Source organism: Nerophis ophidion, linkage group LG01 (assembly GCF_033978795.1).
Source record: "Nerophis ophidion isolate RoL-2023_Sa linkage group LG01, RoL_Noph_v1.0, whole genome shotgun sequence".
NCBI classification, from domain to species: Eukaryota; Metazoa; Chordata; class Actinopteri; order Syngnathiformes; family Syngnathidae; genus Nerophis; species Nerophis ophidion.
In genome coordinates, this window is record NC_084611.1 from 70,998,440 (window position 1) to 71,021,599 (window position 23,160).

Consider the following 23,160-nt stretch of genomic DNA (forward strand, 5'->3'; position numbering starts at 1 on the left):
ATAACAAATTGGACCAAGCTTTATTCCTAACAAAGACAAATCATTATTTCTTCTAGATTTTCCAGAACAAACATTTTAAAAGAAATTCAAAAGACTTTGAAATACGATTTAAATTGGATTCTACAGATTTTCTAGATTTGCCAGAATATATATTTTTTTATTTTAACCATAATTTTAATATTCTTCGTCAAAAAAACAGAAGCTAAAATGAAGAATAAAAATAAAATATATTTATTATACTTTACAATAAAAAAAATGATTGGACATTGATTTAAATTGTCAGGAAAGAAGAGGAAGGAATTTAGAAGGTAAAAAGGTACATGTGTTTAAAAATCCTAAAATCACTTTTAAGGTTGTATTTTTTCTGTAAAATTGTCTTTCTGAAAGTTATAAGAAGCAAAGTAAAAAAAATAAAGGAATTTATTTAAACAAGTGAAGACCAAGTAATATGTTCTTGGATTTTCAAATTCTATTTGAGTGTTGTCTCTCTTAGAATTAAAAATGTTGAGAAAAGCGAGACCAGCTTTCTAGTAAATAAATACAATTTAAATAATAGAGGCAGCTCACTGGTAAGTGCTGCTATTTCTCTGCTATTTTTAGAACAGGCCAGCGGGCGACTCATCTGGTCCTTACGGGCTACCTGGTGCCCTCGGGCACCGCGTTGGTGACCCCTGATCTGGACCATGAGCAGCTTCTCCAAATGAGGGCTGCTGGCCGATCGCCATTCAGATCGATCACTATATTATTATTATTAGTATTATTAGAAATAATCACACACATTTTTACATTTGTTTTTGAACTCCTATTTTAATCATTTGGTGTGTGTGTGTGTGTGTGTGTGTGTGTGTGTGTGTGTAATCCATTCCAAGTCTATTATTGGCCAGTCTATAGTGTTTAATGTTGAGATGCGCGCGCACATGTATGTGTGTGTGTGTGTGTGTGTGTGTGTGTGTGTGTGTGTGTATGCCTCAAGCTGCATGCATGTACTGGAGATTTGTTATGAAGTGTGTGTGTGTGTGTGTGTGTGTGTGTGTGTGTGTGTGTGTGTGTGTGTGCGTGTGTGTGTGCGTGTGTGTGTGTGTGTGTGTGTGTGTGTGTGTGTGTGCTAGACAGGGGGTGTCGGGGGCAGTGTATGTTCCTTATCTCACGGCCACAGGCAGCTTTTGAGCTCTTATCAGCAGCCACCATATTGGAGCAGCACATCCTCTTGTCCAGCAGGGAGCGGAAAACTCTCCTCGCAACATGGACCAACACCCCTCCCACCCACCACCACCACCATCACCACCACCCTAATCCACCCCCCTCCATACACACACCTTTTCTCTCTCTCCTCACCTCACATTCTGACTGTATCCCAGCATTCCTGGCAACCAGACCAGGACACACAGACAGACAGGCAGACAAGGACAGACAGACAGGCAGACTAGGACAGACAGATAGGCAGACAGACAGGCAGACTAGGACAGACAGACAGGCAGACTAGGACAGACAGGCTGATCGGACTTGAGGATGACAGAAGTGTCAGCGTCAGTCTGCATGCTTCCAGTCTTCCTTTGCTCTAACTTGACAGCACCAAAACATTCTGGATCCACACTTCTTCTTGTTGATTTTCTGCTGACTTTAAGCAGTTTGTCAGACACTTCCACCCCACCCCCCCAAAAAAAGACAGGCGGCAACAAGCTCGGCCGAACATTTACAAACTAGCACATGAGACAAGGCGATGACTGTCTCCTAAAGAGAAGACACACGGGGGTCGTCATGTACCTGTGAGTACTATTTTGTGTTTCTAATCTCATGAATATATCATTACAAATCATTTTATTTGTGTACAATTCATATATGTAGTATTTCTACTAACTTGTACATATTTAAGCAACAAGCACTATTCATAGATTAATTGTTTATATGTTTTTATAGTCTAAAAAATATTTTTTTAACATTTATATTCTGTTTATACAATTCTTTGATATTTATTTTCATTTATAGAAATGTATTTAGAGATATTCTTTGTACTGCTATTACATATTTATGTATTTTAAACATTTTAATATATTTTTTACATGTATTTCTCGTTCTTCTAATTTATTTATTTTGATGTATTATTAATATCATTGAATAAAATATATGTGTATATACGTGTCGTTTATTGTCATTTAATAAAATAGTACAATGACACGTACATGTATTTTTTTTATATGCATGACTTCAATACTGTTGTTCTAATTCTATATATTTTAACATTTAAATGATTACATGTAATGTTTTCTAATTTATTGTGTTTTATTTTATAAATATACAATAATGATATATAATTATACATATCAGAATTTTAATGCATTTAAAACATTGTGTTTTTATATCTTATATAATAATAAATATTATTAGAATTGTAATGTATTCAAAAAATTGTGTTTTTACATGTATTTATGTATTTTACTTTTTACAATTTAAGATAACATTTTTATCATATACTTGCATGTATAGATAATTACAGAGAATATGCATTATTTTCATACTGTTATGTTTTATCTACAGTATTTTAAACATTTAATATATATATATATATATTATTGTTTTGCATTTATTTTATTAGTAAAAAATAAAACAATGCCATAAACATTGAAAAAAATAGAAATTTGACACAATTTATATATGTATTAGTTATAGATATCAGAATTGTATATAGTTCACATAAATAGTATTTTTACATTTATTTTACAAAATTTTACAGTTATTTTAAAACAATTGTATTGTATTTTAGTCGTGCACTGAACATTTTGTAATTGTAAACAGGCATTCATCAATATTTACTAAAGAATTAATGGCCATAGTAATTTTTTTTATTTTCATATTTGTATATTTTAAAAATATGTCATTAAATACAGATATTGTATACTTAACTTATATGTATTTGTTACTATTACTACAGATCTATGTATGTATACAACTTAGGGAGGTATATATATATATATATATATATATATATATATATATATATATATATATATATATATAAAACACTGCAATGATACACACACTATGTAATAATTAATGCTATAATCACATATTTACTTACAATTATTAATCTATGCAATTAATGTATTTCTTCTAAATAAATGAACCCATGTTCTCGGTCAGGTTTGAGCTGAAATCATACAAGTGTGTTTCTCTCCTTCTTCTAATTGTGAAAGAGGGAACTGTCCGAAATAAAAGTCATGACCATTAAGCGACAACAAAACAGGAAGCTAAGCTATTGCCAAACCTTAAAGATTGTGACTCACAAGTAACACCAATGTCCCTCTTTGCAAGCAGCAAATTTGCTCAATTACAATTTGCACTATCCAATAATAAGAGCATCGTTTATCAGTTGCGTGCTTTCGTGTTGCTGGCGTGTAAAAAATGTGACATACTGTACTCTCTAAATATACACCAACTATACAGTGAATCCCATGCAACTTTTTCTCTTTGTTTCGCAGCCTCTTTGATATGGATCCAATCTTTGCCAGCCGGGGACATTTTGAACGCTTAAAAGGATTTTGACTCACATCCTTGACACACACACACACACTCAGAGAATCCTCCATGCAGGATGTGTGTGTCCAGGCATTCACCTTGGGTCACGCTGTACTTAAAGCTCCATTAGGGGTCAACTGGTGTAAAGATGTTTTCTTCGACAGAGGGCTCACTCTTGAAAGAACCCCAAACGGGGACAGATGGGTAGAAAGTTGGCAAGTGAGATGCGTGTAAAAGCACAAAGACATGAGAGAATCTGCAGGAAAGTGCAACAAAGCGTCCAGGGGGTGAGGGAGTTCATCGTCCGGGGCAACACAACACGGTGACACAAACGCACACACACACACGAGAAAAAGAAAGCTTGAAGCTGCTCCACCATGATGGAGAGGATTAACCCTGAAGAGACCCAGGCCTCCCCACACCTGGGCCCAGGCTCCTCCTCGCCTCCGTGTGAGCCTCACAGTCCGCTTCTGGCATCTTCCAAAGATGTCCCCGCCACCCTGAGGACCACCTCAGCCAACTTAACAGACACAGATACACCGGAGCCGGTCGTCATGGAGACGGATGAGTCCCGAGGAAGACCAACATCCAAATCTCCCACACTCTCCTCCCCACCGCCGCTTCTCCCCAAGACAAGCCTGGGCCCGCTCCCACCTCCACCTCCACCCTCCTCATCCTCAACTCTTCCTCCTCACGTCCCAGTCATCAGTCTGGCCCACAGCAAGCCCCCGCTCCCCCTCCCCAACACGCCTCTGACCACGCTGCACCCGTTCCCCACAAAGCATCCTCACCTGGAGCTCCACCACAGCCAGCTGGCCTGTTTGCCCGCGTCCAGCTCAGGAGGCGGTCCATCTGGGGCCTCGCCAGGACCGATGATGGCTCAGCCGTACCTGCACCTTCATCCGTTCTTCTCCAGGTGAGACCACATTTTGCATAAAATCCCCTTAAAAAAATAAAAATGAATAAAAAGGAGGAAACATATTTACTGTATATTGACACTTGAAAGATGGCTATTCGAATAACATATAACTTTGCAATCATACACTCATTTATATCATTATTATAATAATTATTATTAATTTAAGTAACAACAAAACAAGAACCATTGCTTTATGGCAGGGGTAGGGAACCTATGGCTCTAGAGCCAGATGTGGCTTTTTTGATGACTGCATCTGGCTCTCGGATAAATCTAAGTTGACATTGCTTAACACGATAAGTAATGAATAATTCCACTTGTAATCACAGTGTTAAAAATAACGTTCAAAATATAAAACATTTTCATGCGTTTTTAATCCATCCATCCGTTTTCCACCGCACCTGTTCAAGAAGTTGCGTTAATGATAAGAAGTTATTTATTATTGGTTAGTGTGGGCTTGCCCTCCTGGGGGGTCTTCAGACCACCAAGCACCGACATGAGAGCCTGTTTCAGGGTTACAATATTGTTTTATTTTTCAATAAGTGTCTCAGTTGCTTTCCCGCAATTGTCTTTTTCTCTTTAATTCTTGCTCGCGCTCTGGCTCCAGCCCCAACCCCGTCTTTCCTCCTGGCTGCTGCTTATAACAGAGCGACAGTTGATTAGATAACAAGGCACAGGTGGGCCGTCCACGCACCTGTCGCTGATTTCGAGGCCGATCCTGGCAACACCCCGCTTCGCTGCAGGACCGCAGGCCACGCCCCCCCTCCACAGTTAACTTCAGAATAACAATGTTATTACAAAGAATAAGAGACCTGTTGGTCTTACATAAAAATGCACGTGTTTAGTTGTGTTCAGTGTTAATAAAAATATTATATGGCTCTTACAGAAATACATTTTAAAATATTTGGCTTTCTTGGCTCTCTCAGCCAAAAAGGTTCCCGACCCCTGCTTTATAGCAAGTGTGTCAAACTCCTTTTTACCTAGGGGCCACATGGAGGAAAATCTATTACCAAGTGGGCCGGAATCGTAAAATCATGGCATGATAACTTAAAAATAAAGAAAACTTCAGATTGTTTTCTCTGTTTGAAAAAAAAAAAGACCAAGCACATTCTGGAAATGTTTTTTTTTTTTTTTTACACTTACATGTTGTGGTTAATAGCATTCTAATCTTCATTTGTCGTTATTTATACTTTCTGACTAAATGATGTGATAATAATTGGCGGATTTGAATCTGGTAGAGTTTTAAAATGCTCCCATTAGTGTTATTTTTCAATCCATCAAAAGATGAAATGTATAATGATATCAAAATTAAATTACAAGATGTTAATTTATTCACACTAACACCATTTGGTTATTCTGTACATATGGAGCATTATGTACAACAAAACTTGTGAATTTGGACTCATATCATTAATTTCACATGAAGTTAGAAGATGATACATATTATTTCAGCATATCTATGTGCGCACATAAAATGTGGACACAAAAGTACAACAAGAAATTTTGGGGGGTTTAAATGTCACAGGTTACATTACCAATAGGGGTGTGGGAAAATATCTATTCGAATACGTTGTGCGATTCAGAATCGATTCTGTTTTTTTTTTGTTATCAATCCAACAAACCACTACACAGCAATACCATAACGATGCAATCCAATTCCAAAACCAAACCTGACCCAGCAACACTCAGAACTGCAATTAACAGAGCAATTGAGAGGAGACACAAACACGACACAGAATAAACCAAAAGTAATGAAACAAAAATGAATATTATCAACAACAGTATCAATATTAATTATAATTTCAGCATACCAGTGATTAAAAATCAATCATTGACATTATCATTAGACATTTATAAAAATGCACTTGCATCACATCTCATAAGCTTGACAACACACTGTGTCCAATGTTTTCACAAATATAAAATAAGTCATATTTCTGGTTCGTTTAGTAGTTAAAACAAATTTACATTATTGCAATCAGTTGATAAAACATTGTCCTTTACAATTATAAAAGTTTTTTTTTTTAAATCTACTACTCTGCTAGCATGTCAGCAGACTGGGGTAGATCCTGCTGAAATCCTATGTATTGAATGAATACAGAATCGTTTTGAATTGGAAAAATATCGTTTTTGAATCGAGAATCGCGTTGAATCGAAAAAAATCGATATATTATCAAATCGCGACCCCAAGAATCGATATTGAATCGAATCGTGGGACACCCAAAGATTCGCAGCCCTAATTACCAAGAACATATTTGACAATCAAGGCTTGAACGTAAGGATCCACATCTTGTATACTAGCACTTATAATTCGTAATCATGTCGGGTCTTCTATCTTAACACGACACATAGCTCCACTCATAGGCTCTGATCCCGTGGGTGCTTCGGGGCCCGAGCACCCGCGGACAATGCCGAGCACCCATGTGGGATTGATGGCAAATTCTTTCTCACCACCAAACAAAAACAGTGCATGCTCAGAAAATTAGCGTCAGATTTACCGCCCATCCGAGCACCCAATGGCAGAAATGTAGATCGGCGCCTATGGCTCCGCCCTCTCTAAAGGGGAAACAATTAATTTATTTTTCGACATCAAGTGGACCCATTTTCATTTTTGTATTCGGCAAACTCATCTCGCGGGCTGGATAAAACCTACTTGTGGGCCTGATCCGGCCTGCGGGCCGTACGTTTGACACCCCTGCTTTATAGTGATGACGACTTACAAATATGAGGAACAGCTGCAAAAAAAGGTAAATACTGTATATATATATATATATATATATATATATATATAAATCTGTAATGAATACTACTACAAGACATGATGTAATATTTCAAAATATTTTAACTAATTAAAAAAAACTGTACAACAATAGGAAAATGAATAAATAAATGAAATAAATAGGGTCAAACCTGCCTATTGTAACGGCTCACTAACACGATTAAGGTACCTGTTTTATTTGTGATTTTTGTGCATTCATTTTATTGTTTATTGCTATGACGAACTCACACGGTGAACTTTATTGAAGAAAGCACAAAACAATTAATATTGTAGCAAGTTTACGCTAAAAAGAGTAAATAAAGAAATAAGTGAGTCCTAAAAATGTTTGCGTGGCAGCTGTGTTGTGGCTACACAGCCTACACTCCACTCTTGTTATTGTGGCAACTTCTAGCCTGGGGCGGACAAAATGTCTCATAAGAAAAAAATTATAAAGTTTTCTTATATATAAAAAAATATTTGGTCTTATTTTTTGCACTTCAAAATACATCACAATACTTAATCAATGTGGATTGTTTTTGACAGCCCCCAACCCTCTTCCTTCTTACACAGTCCATGTTACTGCACATGCTCAGACTTGATTCTGGAAGACAGACCAAACAAAACCTGTTAGCGTGGTTATGGGAGTTGCGAGGTTTTCTATTTATTTAAACTATCCAATATGTCAGCCTTTTGACACAGAATGTATGTGATCAACACAACAAGAGCTACTCTTGGTGCAAGTGGAGAGTGAAGTTTGTATATCATTGATTTACAAACTTAATTGGGTTTGTAAACAGAAAAGCCTGATGTTTCCACCCCCATGCTTCACAGTAGGTGTGGTGTTCTTGGGATGCAACTCAGTATTCTTCTTCCTCCAAACACGACGAGTTAAGTTTATACCAAAATGGATACATGGATGATACAGCAGAGGATTGGGAAAATGTCATGTGGTCAGATGAAACCAAAATAGAACTTTTTGGTATAAACTCAACTCGTCGTGCTTGGAGGAAGAAGAATAGTGAGTTGCATCCCAAGAACACCAAACCTAATGTGAAGCATGGGGGTGGAAACATCATGCTTTGGGGCTGTTTTTCTGCAAAGGGGACAGAACGATTGATCCGTGTTAAGGAAAGAATGAATGGGGCCATGTATCGTGAGATTTTGAGCCAAAACCTCCTTCCATCAGTGAGAGCTTTGAATGGTTGACCAAATACCTATTTTCCACCATAATTTACAAATAAATTATTTAAAATTCCTACAATGTGAATTCCCAGATTTTTTTTTCACATTCTGTCTCTCACAGTTAAAGTGTACCTATGATGAAAATTACAGACCTCTGTCATCATTTTAAGTGGGAGAACTTGCACAATCGGTGGCTGACTAAATACTTTTTTGCCCCACTGTATTTTAATAAAGACAGGGAAAAACATGCTCCTTGTAAACGGCGTGTGCAACAGCAACAAACATGGCGATAGACCCGAAAATAAATCATAAAATGCAACCTTTCCAGAGCAAAAACGAGACATATTTATTTGTGAGAATCTTGATACCAATTTCCCTGACCCAGCCTCACACAAAAACCTGCTTTTCCCAGTTTCCCACTGTTTCGTCGTGTAGAATGGCGTCTGGAGCACGATAGTTTGATAAGTGGGAACGCGTCCGATGTATAATCCATGATATCACTCGACAAATCTTATTTTGATCAAGTATAAGGATTTAATCCATTGCATAGTTGGATTTTTTGCTCGAATCTGCTTTTTGCAGGAAGATTGAAGCCTCTTTTGTACTCACATAGTTTGCGCACTGCTTGCTGTACAAAAGCCATCTTGGCTTGGTTGACCACCACTGGTTTTCACTTCCAGGAAGAAGTCACATGACAGAATACCAGCAATGACATCACATCCCCAACACTCCAAAAGCAAATACGCAAGGCTTCTATTTTTTACCGGATGCCACAGCATTTTTCACGCAGACAAAGTAGAGCGGGACTGGAAGTAAGACATAAACAAAATACATCTGGATGATTTTCAGAATAAAACGCTTCGTGTTTGATTATAGTTTACTTACCCGTGCTAAAAGCACAGCAACCAGGGAAACAAAGACAAGATCTAAGCAAGGCCACTCGTCTTCTCCTTCTCCAGTTGGATCTTTTGTCTGTTGTTGAATTGCAGCGAACTCGCAGCACGCAACACAAATGCGAGTTGTTGTTGTTGTTTTGGCTTATTTAATAAATATAATGTTAATCCATCACCCCATTGTTATTTTTGTTTGATATAAAGCACTAGTGCTGTATGGTGCTTTATATTTTAGTGTTATATATTGTGTTCAAAGTGTACAAATTTAGGGGTAGGACTCTATTAACATGAAAAAGCAGCAAATTTTAGGGACGGTATAGCTTGGTTGGTAGAGCGGCCGTGCCAGCAACCTGAGGGTTGCAGGTTCAATCCCCGCTTCCGCCATCCTAGTCACTGCCGTTGTGTCTTTGGGCAAGACACTTCACCCACCTGCTCCCAGTGCCACCCACACTGGTTTAAATGTAAAAATTAGATATTGGGTTTCACTATGTAAAGCGCTTTGAGTCACTTTGACAAAAAGCGCTATATAAATATAATTCACATTTTGATATTAGTAGACGCTAAATGGCGTAAAAAATAATATTTTGAGGTAAAAATGTTTATGAAAACTAATTTTCTCCGCGGGGAAATATTTGTGGCCGCTATAGACATGTGGCCACTAACACAGGTTTAGTGTTGTTTCGATACCAATATTTTGGTACCGGTACCAACATTATTTCAATACTTTTCGGTACTTTTCTAAATAAAGGGGACCACATAAAATTGTATTATTGGCTTTATTTTAACAAAAATTTTTACAGTACATTAAACATATGTTTTTTATTGCAAGTTTGCCCTTAAACAAAATAGTCAACATACAAGACAACTTGTCTTTTATTAGTAAGTAAGCAAACATAGGCTCCTTATTTAGTCTGCTGACGTATGTAGTAACATATTGTGTCATTTTCCACTCTATTATTTTGTCAAAATTATTAAGGACAAGTGGTGGAAAATGAAATATTAATCTACTTGTTCATTTACTGTTAATAGCTGCTTATTATCTGCTTACCGGGCCGGTAATTTTCAGAAGCGGTATAGTACCGAATATAATTCATTAGTACCGCGGTGCTATACTAATACTGGTATACTGTACAACCCTACACAAGGTTTGACTGTGCATGTTGATGAATACACTAAATATCCATCCATCCATGCATCCATTTTTCTACCACTTATTACCTTTGTGGTTGCGGGGGGCGCTGGTGCCTATCTCAGCTACAATCGGGCGGAAGGCGGTGCACACCCTGGACAAGTTGCCACCTCATCACAGGGCCAAAACAGATGGACAGACAATATTCACACTCACATTCACACACTAGGACCAATTTAGTGTTGCCAATCAACCTATCCCCAGGTGCATGTCTTTGGAGGTGGGAGGAAGCCGGAGTACCCGGAGGGAACCCACACAGTCACGGGGAGAACATGCAAACTCCACACAGAAAGATCCCGAGCCCGGGATTGAACCCAGGACTACTCAGGACCTTCGTATTGTGAGGCAGACGCACTAACCCCTCTACCACCGTGCTGCCCAACGATAACGATAAAAAATTATATAAACTAAATAATGATCTTAATACAATGTTATTTTAGGTCATATCTTATTTTTAACAACAGTTTTTTTTTTTTTTTGTCTATTACGAATAGTTACAAAATTTAAAAGTTACATTTAAAGGCCTACTGAAATTAAATGTTCTTATTTAAACGGGGATAGCAGGTCCATTCTATGTGTCATACTTGATAATTTTGCGATATTGCCATATTTTTGCTGAAAGGATTTAGTAGAGAACATCGACGGTAAAGTTCGCAACTTTTGGTCGCTAATAAAAAAGCCTTGCCTTTACCAGAAGTAGCAGACGATGTGCGCGTGATGTCACGGGCTATAGGGCTCCTCATATTGTTTATAATCATAGCCACCCGCAGCAAGAGCTATTCGGACTGAGAAAGCGACAATTTCCCCATTAATTTGAGCGAGGATGAAAGATTTGTGGATGAGGAAAGTAAGAGTGAGGCACTAAAAAAAAAAAAGCGACGGCTCCGGGCGGCGGCAGTGGGTGCGTTTCACATGTAATTAGACACATTTACTAGGATAACTCTGGAAAATCCCTTATCTGCTTATTGTGTTAATAGTATTTTTGTGAGATTATAATGTCATATCTAAAAGTCGGATGGTTGCGGTGAACGCCAGTGTCTTTGAGAGAAGCAGAGGAGCTGTCACGTCAAATTTCTTCTCCCTACAAAAACCTTTCCCCCCCATTTACTTCCGGGGTCATGATTAATACAGACGTTTTGTTAACGCTATATTATAAAAATACAGACGTTTTGTTAATGCTATATTATAAAAAATTTCCATCCATCCATCCATCATCTTCCGCTTATCCGAGGTCGGGTCGCGGGGGCAGCAGCCTAAGCAGGGAAGCCCAGACTTCCCTATCTCCAGCCACTTCGTCTAGCTCTTCCCGGGGGATCCCGAGGCGTTCCCAGGCCAGCCGGGAGACATAGTCTTCCCAACGTGTCCTGGGTCTTCCCCGTGGCCTCCTACCAGCTGGACGTGCCCTAAACACATCCCTAGGGAGGCGTTCGGGTGGCATAAAAAATTCAAAAAAACAATTTACAAACACAAGCTATGGGATGACATAAGAGGAATCGTGACCCCGGAAGTAAATGCGTCATCCCAAGCTATGGGATGACATAAGAGGAAACGTGACCCCGGAAGTAAATGTGTCATCCCATAGCTTGTGTTTGTAAATTGTTTTTAAATTTTTTTTATAATATAGCCTTAACAAAACGTCTGTATTTTTATAATATAGCGTTATATATTTATAATATAGCGTTATATATTTATAATATAGCGTTATATATTTATAATATAGCGTTAACAAAACGTCTGTATTAATCATGACCCCGGAAGTAAATGGGGGGGGGGGGTTTTGTAGGGGGGAAGAAATTTGGCGTGACAGAGCTAAGATCACAGTTGCCTTTTTGACAGCTACAGGAGGAAGTCACATAATCCACTGAAGTCTTCGGTAAGAGCCGACTTAATATCACAATTTTCCCATCCAAAAACTTGCTGGTTGACGTAGAGAAACATGTTCGCTTGACCGCTCTGTGTTAAAACTTCACAACAAACAAAGAAACACGGGCTGTGTCTCGGTGTTAAAGGCAAGCTGCAATCCACCGTTTTCCGCCAACAGCATTCTTCTTTATAGTCTCCATTATTAATTGAACAAATTGCAATATATTCAGCAACACAGATGTCCAAATTACTGTGTAATAATGCGATGACAAGAGACGACATTTAGCAGTAAGTGGTGCTTGGCTAATATGTCCGCTACAACCCGAGACGTCACAAACACACGTCATCATTCCGCGACGTTTTCAAGAAGAAACTCCGCGGGAAATTTAATATTGTAATTTAGTAAACTAAACCGGCCGTATTGGTTAATATTTCATCATTGATATATAAACTATCAGACTGCGTGGTCGGTAGTAGTGGGTTTCTGTAGGCCTTTAAATGGATCAAATATAGTAAGGTCGACAATATGCACTTCTTTTTTTTTTTTAAATAATAATGTAATATTTTAGAAGCTCCACTTTATTTCATCACCAATTCTTGCCACTTCAGGAAGCACATAGTGGGACAATCACACAATGGAATGACTAATTGTAGGTGCTTGAAACTGTGAAACTGGTAGCCTTGCTGTATCTGAGCCCTCCAACTGTGCATCTATTCGCAAAATGATTTTTGAACGCAGCAGACGAATGATAGTCCACATTATCTCCATGTACGACTTCCCCATCTGCCCTGGAAGCTTGTTCCTCTCTACTGTGTTTGTAAGCAGGAGGCATTGATCTACTTCATCCTCCTGTAGTGCACAACTGGTCTTAATTAGACTGGACTCATACTCTACACGCACACTCAATCTCACACACACACACACACACACACACACACACACACACACACACACACACACACACACACACACACACACACACACACACACACACACACACACACACACTCTGTGATTCTTCTTTTCTTTGCCATAGTCATGTTTACTTATTACGTATTGCCTATTCCTTTAGTTCATACTTGGGTACCTCAGGAGGAAGCTTTGGAGTCATCACCAGCAGCCGCATTAAGAGGAGACCTTCGTCACACTTTGAGATGGAGATCAATGAACGTAAGTCAGCAGCTTCTACTTTGTTACAAATGTCTCAGAAAACTCACTCATCATATTTTGGTGTTAAGCTGTTTGAATAGCATGTTTATAAGCATGTTGCAGCAAGACTTTTTTGCACGTCTGATAAGCTCCTTCTGTTGAAAATCAGTCTTTAGTCAAGTGTACTTTTCCAATTAAAAAGGCCAAACTATCCAAATTTGGACCATCTGCAAATGTTTGGATTATAAAATTAATATTTATGACTTATTCAATGCGGAACATGTCTGGAAAAAATACAATATTTACCCTGGATTTGCAACTAGATCTGCGCCAACAAGTTGTTTTTTCTGAGCATGCAAAAAAATAAAATAAAACATCAAACAAACAAGTTTTAGATTGAGCCATTTGACACTACACAGTAAATATTAGCTCCTTCTGTTTTTAGCGCAAACAATCACATTTATTGATTATTTGCTAATTAACAATCCAATTATTAAACATTTGAGAACACACACACACACACACACACACACACACACACAAACACGCACGTATTTATTGCCTTCTTGAGAGCTCCGAAAAAGGCCTACTTCTTTAGGACCACCCTTTTTTAGATATATAAAAAATGTATTTACAACATTAATGATATATTGATATATACATACTATGCAAATATGTATGCATAAGGTAAGCTTTTATTTTTGTATTGTTTTGTAATCTTCATTATTTACTTCAAATTATAACAGTATATCTCTATATACATATTTATTTTCCTTCATCCATCCATCCATTTTTCTACCGCTTGTGCCTTTTTGGGGTGGCAGGGGGTGCTGGAGCCTATCTCAGCTGCACTCGGGCAAAAGGCGGGGTACTCCCTGGACAAGTCGCCACCTCATCACAGGGCCAACACAGATAGACAGACAACATTCACACTCACATTCACACACTAGGGCCAATTTAGTGTTGCCAATCAACCTATCCCCAGGTGCATGTCTTTGGCAGTGGGAGGAAGCCAGAGTACCCAGAGGGAACCCACGCAGTCACGGGGAGAACATGAATATGTTTTTATTTTTTTAATTAATTTTGGCAAGAGAGGGCACTGTACAATTTCTTACACACACTTGTTATTACATATGTTGGCCAGAGGGGGAGCACCTGTTGTTGCATATGTTTACCAGAGAAGAGCACATTCAAAACTGAGAGTCAATTGGAAAAATCCCTCCTTTTTGGGACCACCTTAATTTTGATAGATTTCCCCACCAGGGGTGCAAATGAGGCATTCTCTATTAGATGCAATGGTTTTCCGTATTGCGGCCATGATTTCGGTCCTAACTTGTTCACTGGTCCTCACAAGGAAGGTACTTTTCCTTGTTGATGTCTCAAGAAGAGTAGTAAAACAAGAACACATTTGGATGGACGGACTGACCTTTGAAGATAACAAAACAAAAACATGGCACTGAGGAAATGAGAAAAAAAAAAACACTTTTGAGGCGTCCACACCGGAGAATAACTAAAGTTAATTAGAAATTGTGTAAAACGTGATAAAATATATGTGAAAATAAAATAAAAATAAAAATATTACAAAATAAAGATAATAAAACATGACATTGAGAGAATAATAGCAGTATTATTAATAATTAAGATAGAGAACCACACAATAAAATAATAAAAAACATGAGTTTAAGGTGATTAGCCTAATGTTAAAACAAAAAAGTCTGGGTTTCAAAATGTGAGTTTCCAAAGACTGTACTCCGAGGCGCAGCACTCTAAACCCAACACTGCCTCACACACACTTGTCTTGATTAATTGCAGTAAAAACTAATTATTGCATTGATTTGGTTGAAAACAGCTTTTTAAAAACACATGTAAAAACCTTAATTAGATGTTTGACCCTTTTAAAAACAGGATTAACATACATACTACATATCTAGATAAACCTCACAACATTATTTGAGTTTGTTTGAAAAAAAGGGGTTGTTGTATTTTTTTTATTTTTATTTTTTTTTTCAAAAAGTGCCAACAAATTCAACATAAAGATGTCAGAAAATGATTTTACATAATCACATAACCATGATTCACATGGATTATCGCCTGTTGAGGATACAAATATTAATAATACAGTATTAATATTACGGTATGATATTATTAGTTCTCTCCCCAGTCTTCAAAAAACTAGTGACACCTTGGTTTCCAACTTTAAGCGAGGATTCCTGAATGCACCACAGTTAAATATAGTAAGATATGAAAAAAAAAAAAAAAATATATATATATATATATATATATATATATATATATATATATTTTTTTTTTTTTTTTTTTTTTTTTCATAGGAGAAAGTTTTGTACAAGTTTCACTTTTGAATCTTACTGTATATAATTCAGGAATGTATTCAGGAATCCTCGCCTTGTTCTAGAGTGCTGGTGGCGTGTGTCACATTTTGTGTTTAGTGAAGTCTTCCATGTCAAGTTTGCCACTGTCCAGGTAGAACGAACCATTTCGCATTTTTTGATAACGGGATGTTGGCAATTAGACATATTTAATTGAATTCAAGGAACCTAATTATTGAGCTTCTACATATATTTTGTATTAACATTCATTACGTAGATTTTTTAATAACTTACATATAGATCATACGGGGGGGGGGGAATCTTCCGACTTACAAAAGACCAGGGCTCACCTGTGTAACAACCCCTCTGTACGGTACTTTTTTGGGAGGAAATGTGTTCCAAGACAAAAATAGAAATCATTTGTGTTTATTTCTAGGTGATATAACTAGTAGATATATTTCTAAGCTACCGGAGAGTTTGAAGACTCATTTCTTCATTGATAAGAATGATCTTATAATCAGCATTTTGCTAACTTTATCGGTTTGGGTTAATAGCTTGTGTGAGTGACAGGATGAAAAGCTTTGACTCGCTTAGGGAGACGTCGTTTGGTGCAACCTGTTGGTTAGCATGTATAAATTACTGGACTGAAAAGCATAAGACGACCCTGCAAAATTGTAAGAACTGTGGGGATTCTTTCTGAGATACAGTTTATAGGAGAGAGTGATCTCCAAATCTACCCCGATTGAAACAATTGGAATGTGGGTGGTTGATGTGCCTTTTGTGTGCTTTGGAATGTAAATGTCTGTAATATTATGTTGATATCTGTCGGTGGTTTCTCTTTTATTTATTAATTAATTATTTAGTAGATTTTTTATTTTTTTTATGGGACGGCGTGGCGCAGTGGTAGAGTGGCCGTGCGCAACCCGAGCGTCCCTGGTTCAATTCCCACCTAGTACCAACCTCGTCACGTCCGTTGTGTCCTGATTAAGACACTTCACCCTTGCTCCTGATGGGTGCTGGTTGGCGCCTTGCATGGCAGCTCCCTCCATCAGTGTGTGAATGTGTGTGTGAATTGGTAAATGTGGAAGTAGTGTCAAAGCGCTTTGAGTACCTTGAAGGTAGAAAAGCGCTATACAAGTACAACCCATTTATTTATTTATTTTTTTTTACTTGTTGAGGTGGAAAACGGTATATGATGCATTTTTGGCTATTTCTGTTAACTATATGTGTCTAAAACCCATCCATCCATCCATTTCCTACCGCTTATTCCCTTTCGGGGTCGCGGGGGGCGCTGGCGCCTATCTCAGCTACAATCGGGCGGAAGGCAGGGTACACCCTGGACAAGTCGCCACCTCATCGCAGGGCCAACACAGATAGACAGACAACATTCACACTCACATTCACACATTAGGGCCAATTTAGTGTTGCCAATCAACCTATCCCCAGGTGCATGTCTTTGGAGGTGGGAGGAAGCCGGAGTACCCGGAGGGAACCCACGCATTCACGGGGAGAACATGCAAACTCCACACAGAAAGATCCCAAGCCTGGATTTGAACCCAGGACTGCAGGAACTTCTTATTGTGAGGCAGACGCACTAACCCCTCTGCCACCGTGAAACCCAATAAACAAATTAAAAAAAAAAAAAAAATTTAAGACGACATGTCTTTTTTTTAGACTTTTTTTAAGGATTAAAAATAATAGTCGTCCCTCGCCACATGGCGCTTTAAATATTGTGGCCTCACCACATCGCAGGTGGGGGGATTTATTTTAAAGCATACCTACACTTTATTGGTCTTAAATTAAGACTTTTAAGCATAACAAATGGCTAAATGCACAAAAAATATGAAAACTAGAGACTAGCATCGGACACTAAAGGAGACCTAACCAGTTAATCAGTATCATGACCACTGATTGGCTCAGCCTCAGGCAGCATTGCTATATTGGATTAAACTAGTGTAAAGGTGACAAAAGGATGTTATTTTGTGTCTGGAGGGCTGTCATAAAAAAAAAAAAAAAAATTTAGAAAAGTAGTAGGAAAAATGTTTAAATTTGATTCATGTAATTAATGAATTCTACTTAATTTATCAGGATCATGTCCAGGACCAATTAACAGTAATAATCGAGAGGAGACTGTAATCTTGTATCCGGGTCAATGTTCACAGTACATGTTGCCATGACAACACCAACTCAGAGAGTGTGTGTGTGTGTACTCAGCAGGTCCTCCTCAGAAAATCGCTCGCCGTGTCTTCACTAACAGCCGTGAGCGCTGGCGGCAGCAGAACGTGAACGGCGCCTTTTCGGAGCTGAGGAAGCTCATCCCCACGCATCCGCCCGACAAGAAGCTGAGCAAGAACGAGATCCTACGTCTGGCCGTCAAGTACATCAACTTCCTGGTCACCTTGCTCAGCGACCAGGCCCGGGACACGAGCAAGGATTCATCTGGGGAGGAGGCGGAGCTCCGGAACATTGACTCGTCCGGACCCGAGGACAAACTGGAAGCACCTTTTCAGTGCGACACCCCACCCCCGTCCCACAGCTCCTCGCCACCCCCCGCATCGAGGACCCGCCCAGGCCGAGACTCCACGGAATCGGTGGTGCAGCTCACCGCCTTGTCGGCAAGCTCCGGTTGCGACAGCGACACGAACAGCGAGGACAGCTTTGGGGCAAAGGCCTCTGTGGTGACACGTTGCATTCTGGGGGAGGTCAGGGGTCAGATTAGGATGGTGGCAGCTACCAGTGATGAGCGGTGAGGACTAAAGGAAGCAGACCGAGGGAAAATGTCCGACTGGATGAAATACCAAAGAGACTGATTGTCGTGTCTGTATATCTAAACATCACCCACAAAAACAATGGACCATTGCTAATTAGCATAGCCACGCCCCTTTTCTTTAGCCAACAACTAGTGAAGGCTGTTGTTTGTATCGGTACATCCATTGACAGCAACACAGAGGAACACGCTTATGTTGACAACGCAACAAGCCTCGTTTACAGTGTTCTTATTAAAAAGTCAGCCACTTTTGTCATTTCTTCAAAAAAATTGGTCCGTTTAGGACTTTAAGTCAATCCTTTGTACAAACCCCCAAATCAGTGAGGTGGTAATGGTAAATGAAAACAGAATACAATGATTTGCAAAAACAAGATACTTAAAGTTCGAATTGGAAACGTTATTTTGTGCCAATGATTGTCACACACACGCGAGGTGTGGCGAAATTATTTTCTGCATTTGACCCATCACCCTTGATCACCCCCTGGGAGGTGAGGGGAGCAGTGAGCAGCAGCAGTGGCCGCGCCCGGGAATCATTTTGGTGATTTAACCCCCAATTCCAACCCTTGATGCTGAGTGCCAAGCAGGGAGGTAATGGGTTCCATTTTTATAGTCTTTGGTATGACTCGGCCGGGGTTTGAACTCACAACCTACCGATCTCAGGGCGGACACTCTAACCACTTGGCCACTGAGTAGATTAACTCATCTAGAATTTAAAGAATGAGAAAGTTGAGGAATGCTCATCAAACACTTTTTTGGAACATCCCACAGGCGAACAGGCTAATTGGGAACAGGTGGGTGCCATAATTGGGTATAAAAGCAGTTTCCATGAAATGCTCCCCAGGTGCATGTTATTGGCTGTGAGAGGAACACCGCCAAAAACATGGGGAGAACATGCAAACTCCACATAGAAAGGTCCCGAGCCCGGGATTGAACCCAGGACTACTCAGGACCTTCGTATTGTGAGGCACATGCACTAACCCCTGTGAGTGTGAATGTAGTCTGTCTATCTGTGTTGGCCATGCGGTGAGGTGGCGACTTGTCCAGGGTGTACTCCGCCTCCCGCCCAAATGAAGCTGAGATAGGCTCCAGCGACCCCGAAAGGGACAAGCGGTAAAAAATGGATCGATGGATGGGTCCACAAACAAGGATGGGGCGAGGTTGTGGTACAATATGAATCCTAAAATACGACAACGGAGAGCTCGGACTGTTGAACAACTTAAGCTGTACATCAAGCAAGAATGGGAAAGAATTCCACCTGAAATGCTTCAAAAATTGGTCTCCTCAGTTCCCAAACGTTTACTGACTGTTGTTAAAAGGAAAGGCCATGTAACACAGTGGTAAAAATGCCCCTGTGCCATTGTGTTGCTGCCAAGTTAATGATTATTTGCAAAACAAAATTAAGTTTCCAATTTAAACGTTAAGTATCTCATCTCTGCAGTCTATTCAATTGAATATAAGTTGAAAAGGATTTGCAAATAATTGTATTCTGTTTTTATTTAGGAGTTACACAACGTGCCAACTTCACTGGTTTTGGGCTTTGTGGTATTGCCAGTGGAGGCAGGTGTGTGACACAGCCTCACCGGTCATCATGAAAAAAGTAATAATGAAAGTATGAACTAAATATTTGTTGTCCATTAAACTGTGATATAAATGTTTTTCTATGTAATTCTAATGTTTTTGTTGATTTTCTGGAAAAGAAATTGCAAAATATCAACTCCTGCAATGATGAGACGTGTTTCCTTGTGTTGTGGAACTTTAAAGTCACTTATCCCAGGATGGAGTAAAACCAGAAGAAAACATACATTAGCCACACCACATAACAAACATATACTGTAATACAGTATTCATATAGCATGTATAAACTGGACTCAAATGACGACCCTGCAAGGTTCCAAGAAGCCTTTCTGAGATATGTAGCAGAGACTGACCTGCAAATTAACCCAGATTGAAACACAATTGAAATGCGGGTGGTTGATGAGCCTTTTGTATGTCATGACATGCACAGCAATACTCAAAAACACTATGCTTAAAAACCGGCTAGCATGCTAATGCTAGCAGGTCACTCGCTAGCTAATTAAATGCTAACATTAATACTGGTCACGTTGACATCTTCACCCGTCACAAAAGTTTAACCCCAATACAAACCTAAATAAACAACATTTCTATCTGAGAAACTGAGCTAACACTTTTAAATATCAAACTTACAGGCTGTGCTCTCTTTTAGTACAGAGTGAAAGGTGTGAAGACAGATACATTTGTATTGGAAAATCGGAATTTCCAAGGTTTTAATTGGAAGTTTCCATCAAAATGCCCCTTGAGGTCGGATTTCTTACTCATAACGTGGAAGAAATGTCACCACCCCCAAGTTGGCTTCAAAAATGGCTGCTCTGAATGTAAACAATAATCTAAACATGCGGCAAATTCAAGACCTGGACCGCCAGTCATTTAAAGTGATCCGTGACATCATTTAATGTGGCCCGCCATGTCATTCAGTGTGGTCTGCCACCTCAGTAATGTGGCACACCATATCATTTAATGTGGTTTGCCACATCATTATATGTGGTCCGTCACCACATTACTGTGGCCCGTCATGTCATTTAACGTGGTTTGCCACATCCTTACTGTGGCCCGCCATGTCATTCAGTGTGGTCTGCCACCTCAGTAATGTGGCACACCATATCATTTAATGTGGTTTTCCACATCATTATATGTGGTCCGTCACCACATTACTGTGGCCCATCATGTCATTTAACGTGGTTTGCCACATCATTACCGCGGCCCGCCATGTCATTCAGTGTGGTCTGCCACCTCGCAGACCATATTTTTAATGTGGTCTGCCACATCATTTTATGTGGTCCGTCACCACATTACTGTGGCTCGTAATTTCATTTAACGTGGTTTGCCACATCATTACTGTGGCCCATCATGTCATTTAACGTGGTTTGCCACATCATTACCGCGGCCCGCCATGTCTTTCAGTGTGGTCTGCCACCTCGCAGACCATATTTTTAATGTGGTCTGCAACATCATTTTATGTGGTCCGTCACCACATTACAGTGGCCCGTAATTTCATTTAACGTGGTTTGCCACATCATTACCGTGGCCCGTCATGTCATTTAACGTGGTCTGCCACATTATTTTATGTGGTCCGTCACCACATTACTGTGGCCCGTAATGTCATTTAATGTGGTTTGCCACATCATTACTGTGGCCCGTCATGTCATTTAATGTGGTTTGCCACATCATTTTATGTGGTCCGTCACCTCATTACCGTGGCCTGTCATGTCATTTAACTTAGTCCGTTTCGTTATTACTGTGGCCAGCCATGTCATTCAATGTGGTCTGCCACATCATTTAAATGTGGTTGGTCACATAATTTTACGTGGCCCACTGTGTCATTCAATGTGGTCCACCAGATCATTTCACATGGTATGCCACATCATTTATTGTGACCCCCCCCCCCCCCGTATATCAATTCATGTGGCCCGCCATATAATTTAAAGTCATGCGTCATGTTTTATAAACTGGCCCGCAATGTAATTCAATGTGGTCTGCCACATCATTCAACAAGGTCCATCGCATCATTTAAAGTGGTCGGTCACCTCAATAATGTGGCCCACCATGTCATTCAGTGTGGTCTGCCAGATCATTTAATATGGTCTGCCAGGTCATTTAATATGGTCTGCCAGATCATTTAATATGGTCTGCCAGGTAATTTAACGTAATCCGTCATGTTATTTAAAGTGGCCTGCCAGATCGTTAAACATAGTCCGCCTCCTCATTTAACATGGTCCAATGCATTATTTAATGTGATCCGTCACCTCAATAATGTGGCCCACCATATTATTCAATGTGGTTTTCCACGTCATTCAATATCATCCATCGCATCATTTAATATTGTCCTCCACATCAATAATGTGGCCCACCATGTTATTCAATGAGGTCTGCCACAACATTTAAAATAGTCCGTAGCATAATTTAACGTGGTCCATCACCTCAATAATGTGGCCCACCATGTAATTCAATGTGGTTTGCCACATCATTTAATATGGTCCATCGCATCATTTAATATTGCCCATAATCCATAGCATAATTGAACTTGGTCCGTCACCTCATTAATGTGGCCCGACATCTTATTTAACATAGTCCATTGCATCATTAAAATCGGTCGGTCACCTCATTAATGTGGCCCGCCATTTCATTTAACATGGTCCATTGCATAATTAAATGTGTTCTGTCACCTCATTAGTGTGGCCTGCCATCTCATTTAACATTGTCCATCACATTATTTAATGTGGTCCGTCACCTCATTAATGTGGCCCACCATGTAATTCAAATGTGGTTTGCCACATCATTTAATATGGTCCATCGCATCATTTAATATTGCCCATAGTCCATAGCATAATTTAACTTGGTCCGTCACCTTAATAAAGTGGCCCGCCACATTAAGAGAAATCAATCCGTCAATACTTTCCGTGTCGGGCCAGGAAAGGTTCCCCGTGTTGAGTCAAATTAAGCCGCAGGCTCCACTCCTGGTGCTGCCCTTCCGTCAATTATTTTAAGTTTAACATTGTCCATTGGATCTTTTAAAGTGATCGGTTA

General features: G+C 39.4%; 1 protein-coding gene across 2 annotated transcripts; it reads left to right on the forward strand.

Moving 5' to 3' along the window:
* Positions 1–1,297: 1,297 nt before the first annotated feature.
* On the forward strand, positions 1,298–20,287 carry lyl1 (LYL1 basic helix-loop-helix family member). Of its 2 annotated transcripts, none has more exons than XM_061909980.1 (4): positions 1,298–1,766; positions 3,477–4,429; positions 13,388–13,485; positions 18,006–20,287. In XM_061909980.1, the coding sequence occupies exons 2-4, from the start codon at positions 3,891–3,893 to the stop codon at positions 18,539–18,541; spliced, it is 1,173 nt and encodes a 390-aa protein (XP_061765964.1). In that variant the 5' UTR covers positions 1,298–1,766; positions 3,477–3,890; the 3' UTR covers positions 18,542–20,287. The 2 variants fall into 2 exon arrangements, with proteins under 2 accessions (XP_061765964.1, XP_061765968.1); XM_061909984.1 differs by having other exon boundaries at positions 1,299–1,766; positions 18,009–20,287.
* The last annotated feature ends 2,873 nt before the right edge of the window (positions 20,288–23,160 follow it).

Coding starts and splice junctions, on each gene's coding strand:
- lyl1 (XM_061909980.1), top strand. CDS start 3,891: ATGATGGAGAGGATTAACCCTGAAGAGACCCAGGCCTCCCCACACCTG. Junction 4,430..13,387: donor CTTCATCCGTTCTTCTCCAG/GTGAGACCACAT, acceptor CTATTCCTTTAG/TTCATACTTGGGTACCTCAG. Junction 13,486..18,005: donor TGAGATGGAGATCAATGAAC/GTAAGTCAGCAG, acceptor GTGTGTACTCAG/CAGGTCCTCCTCAGAAAATC.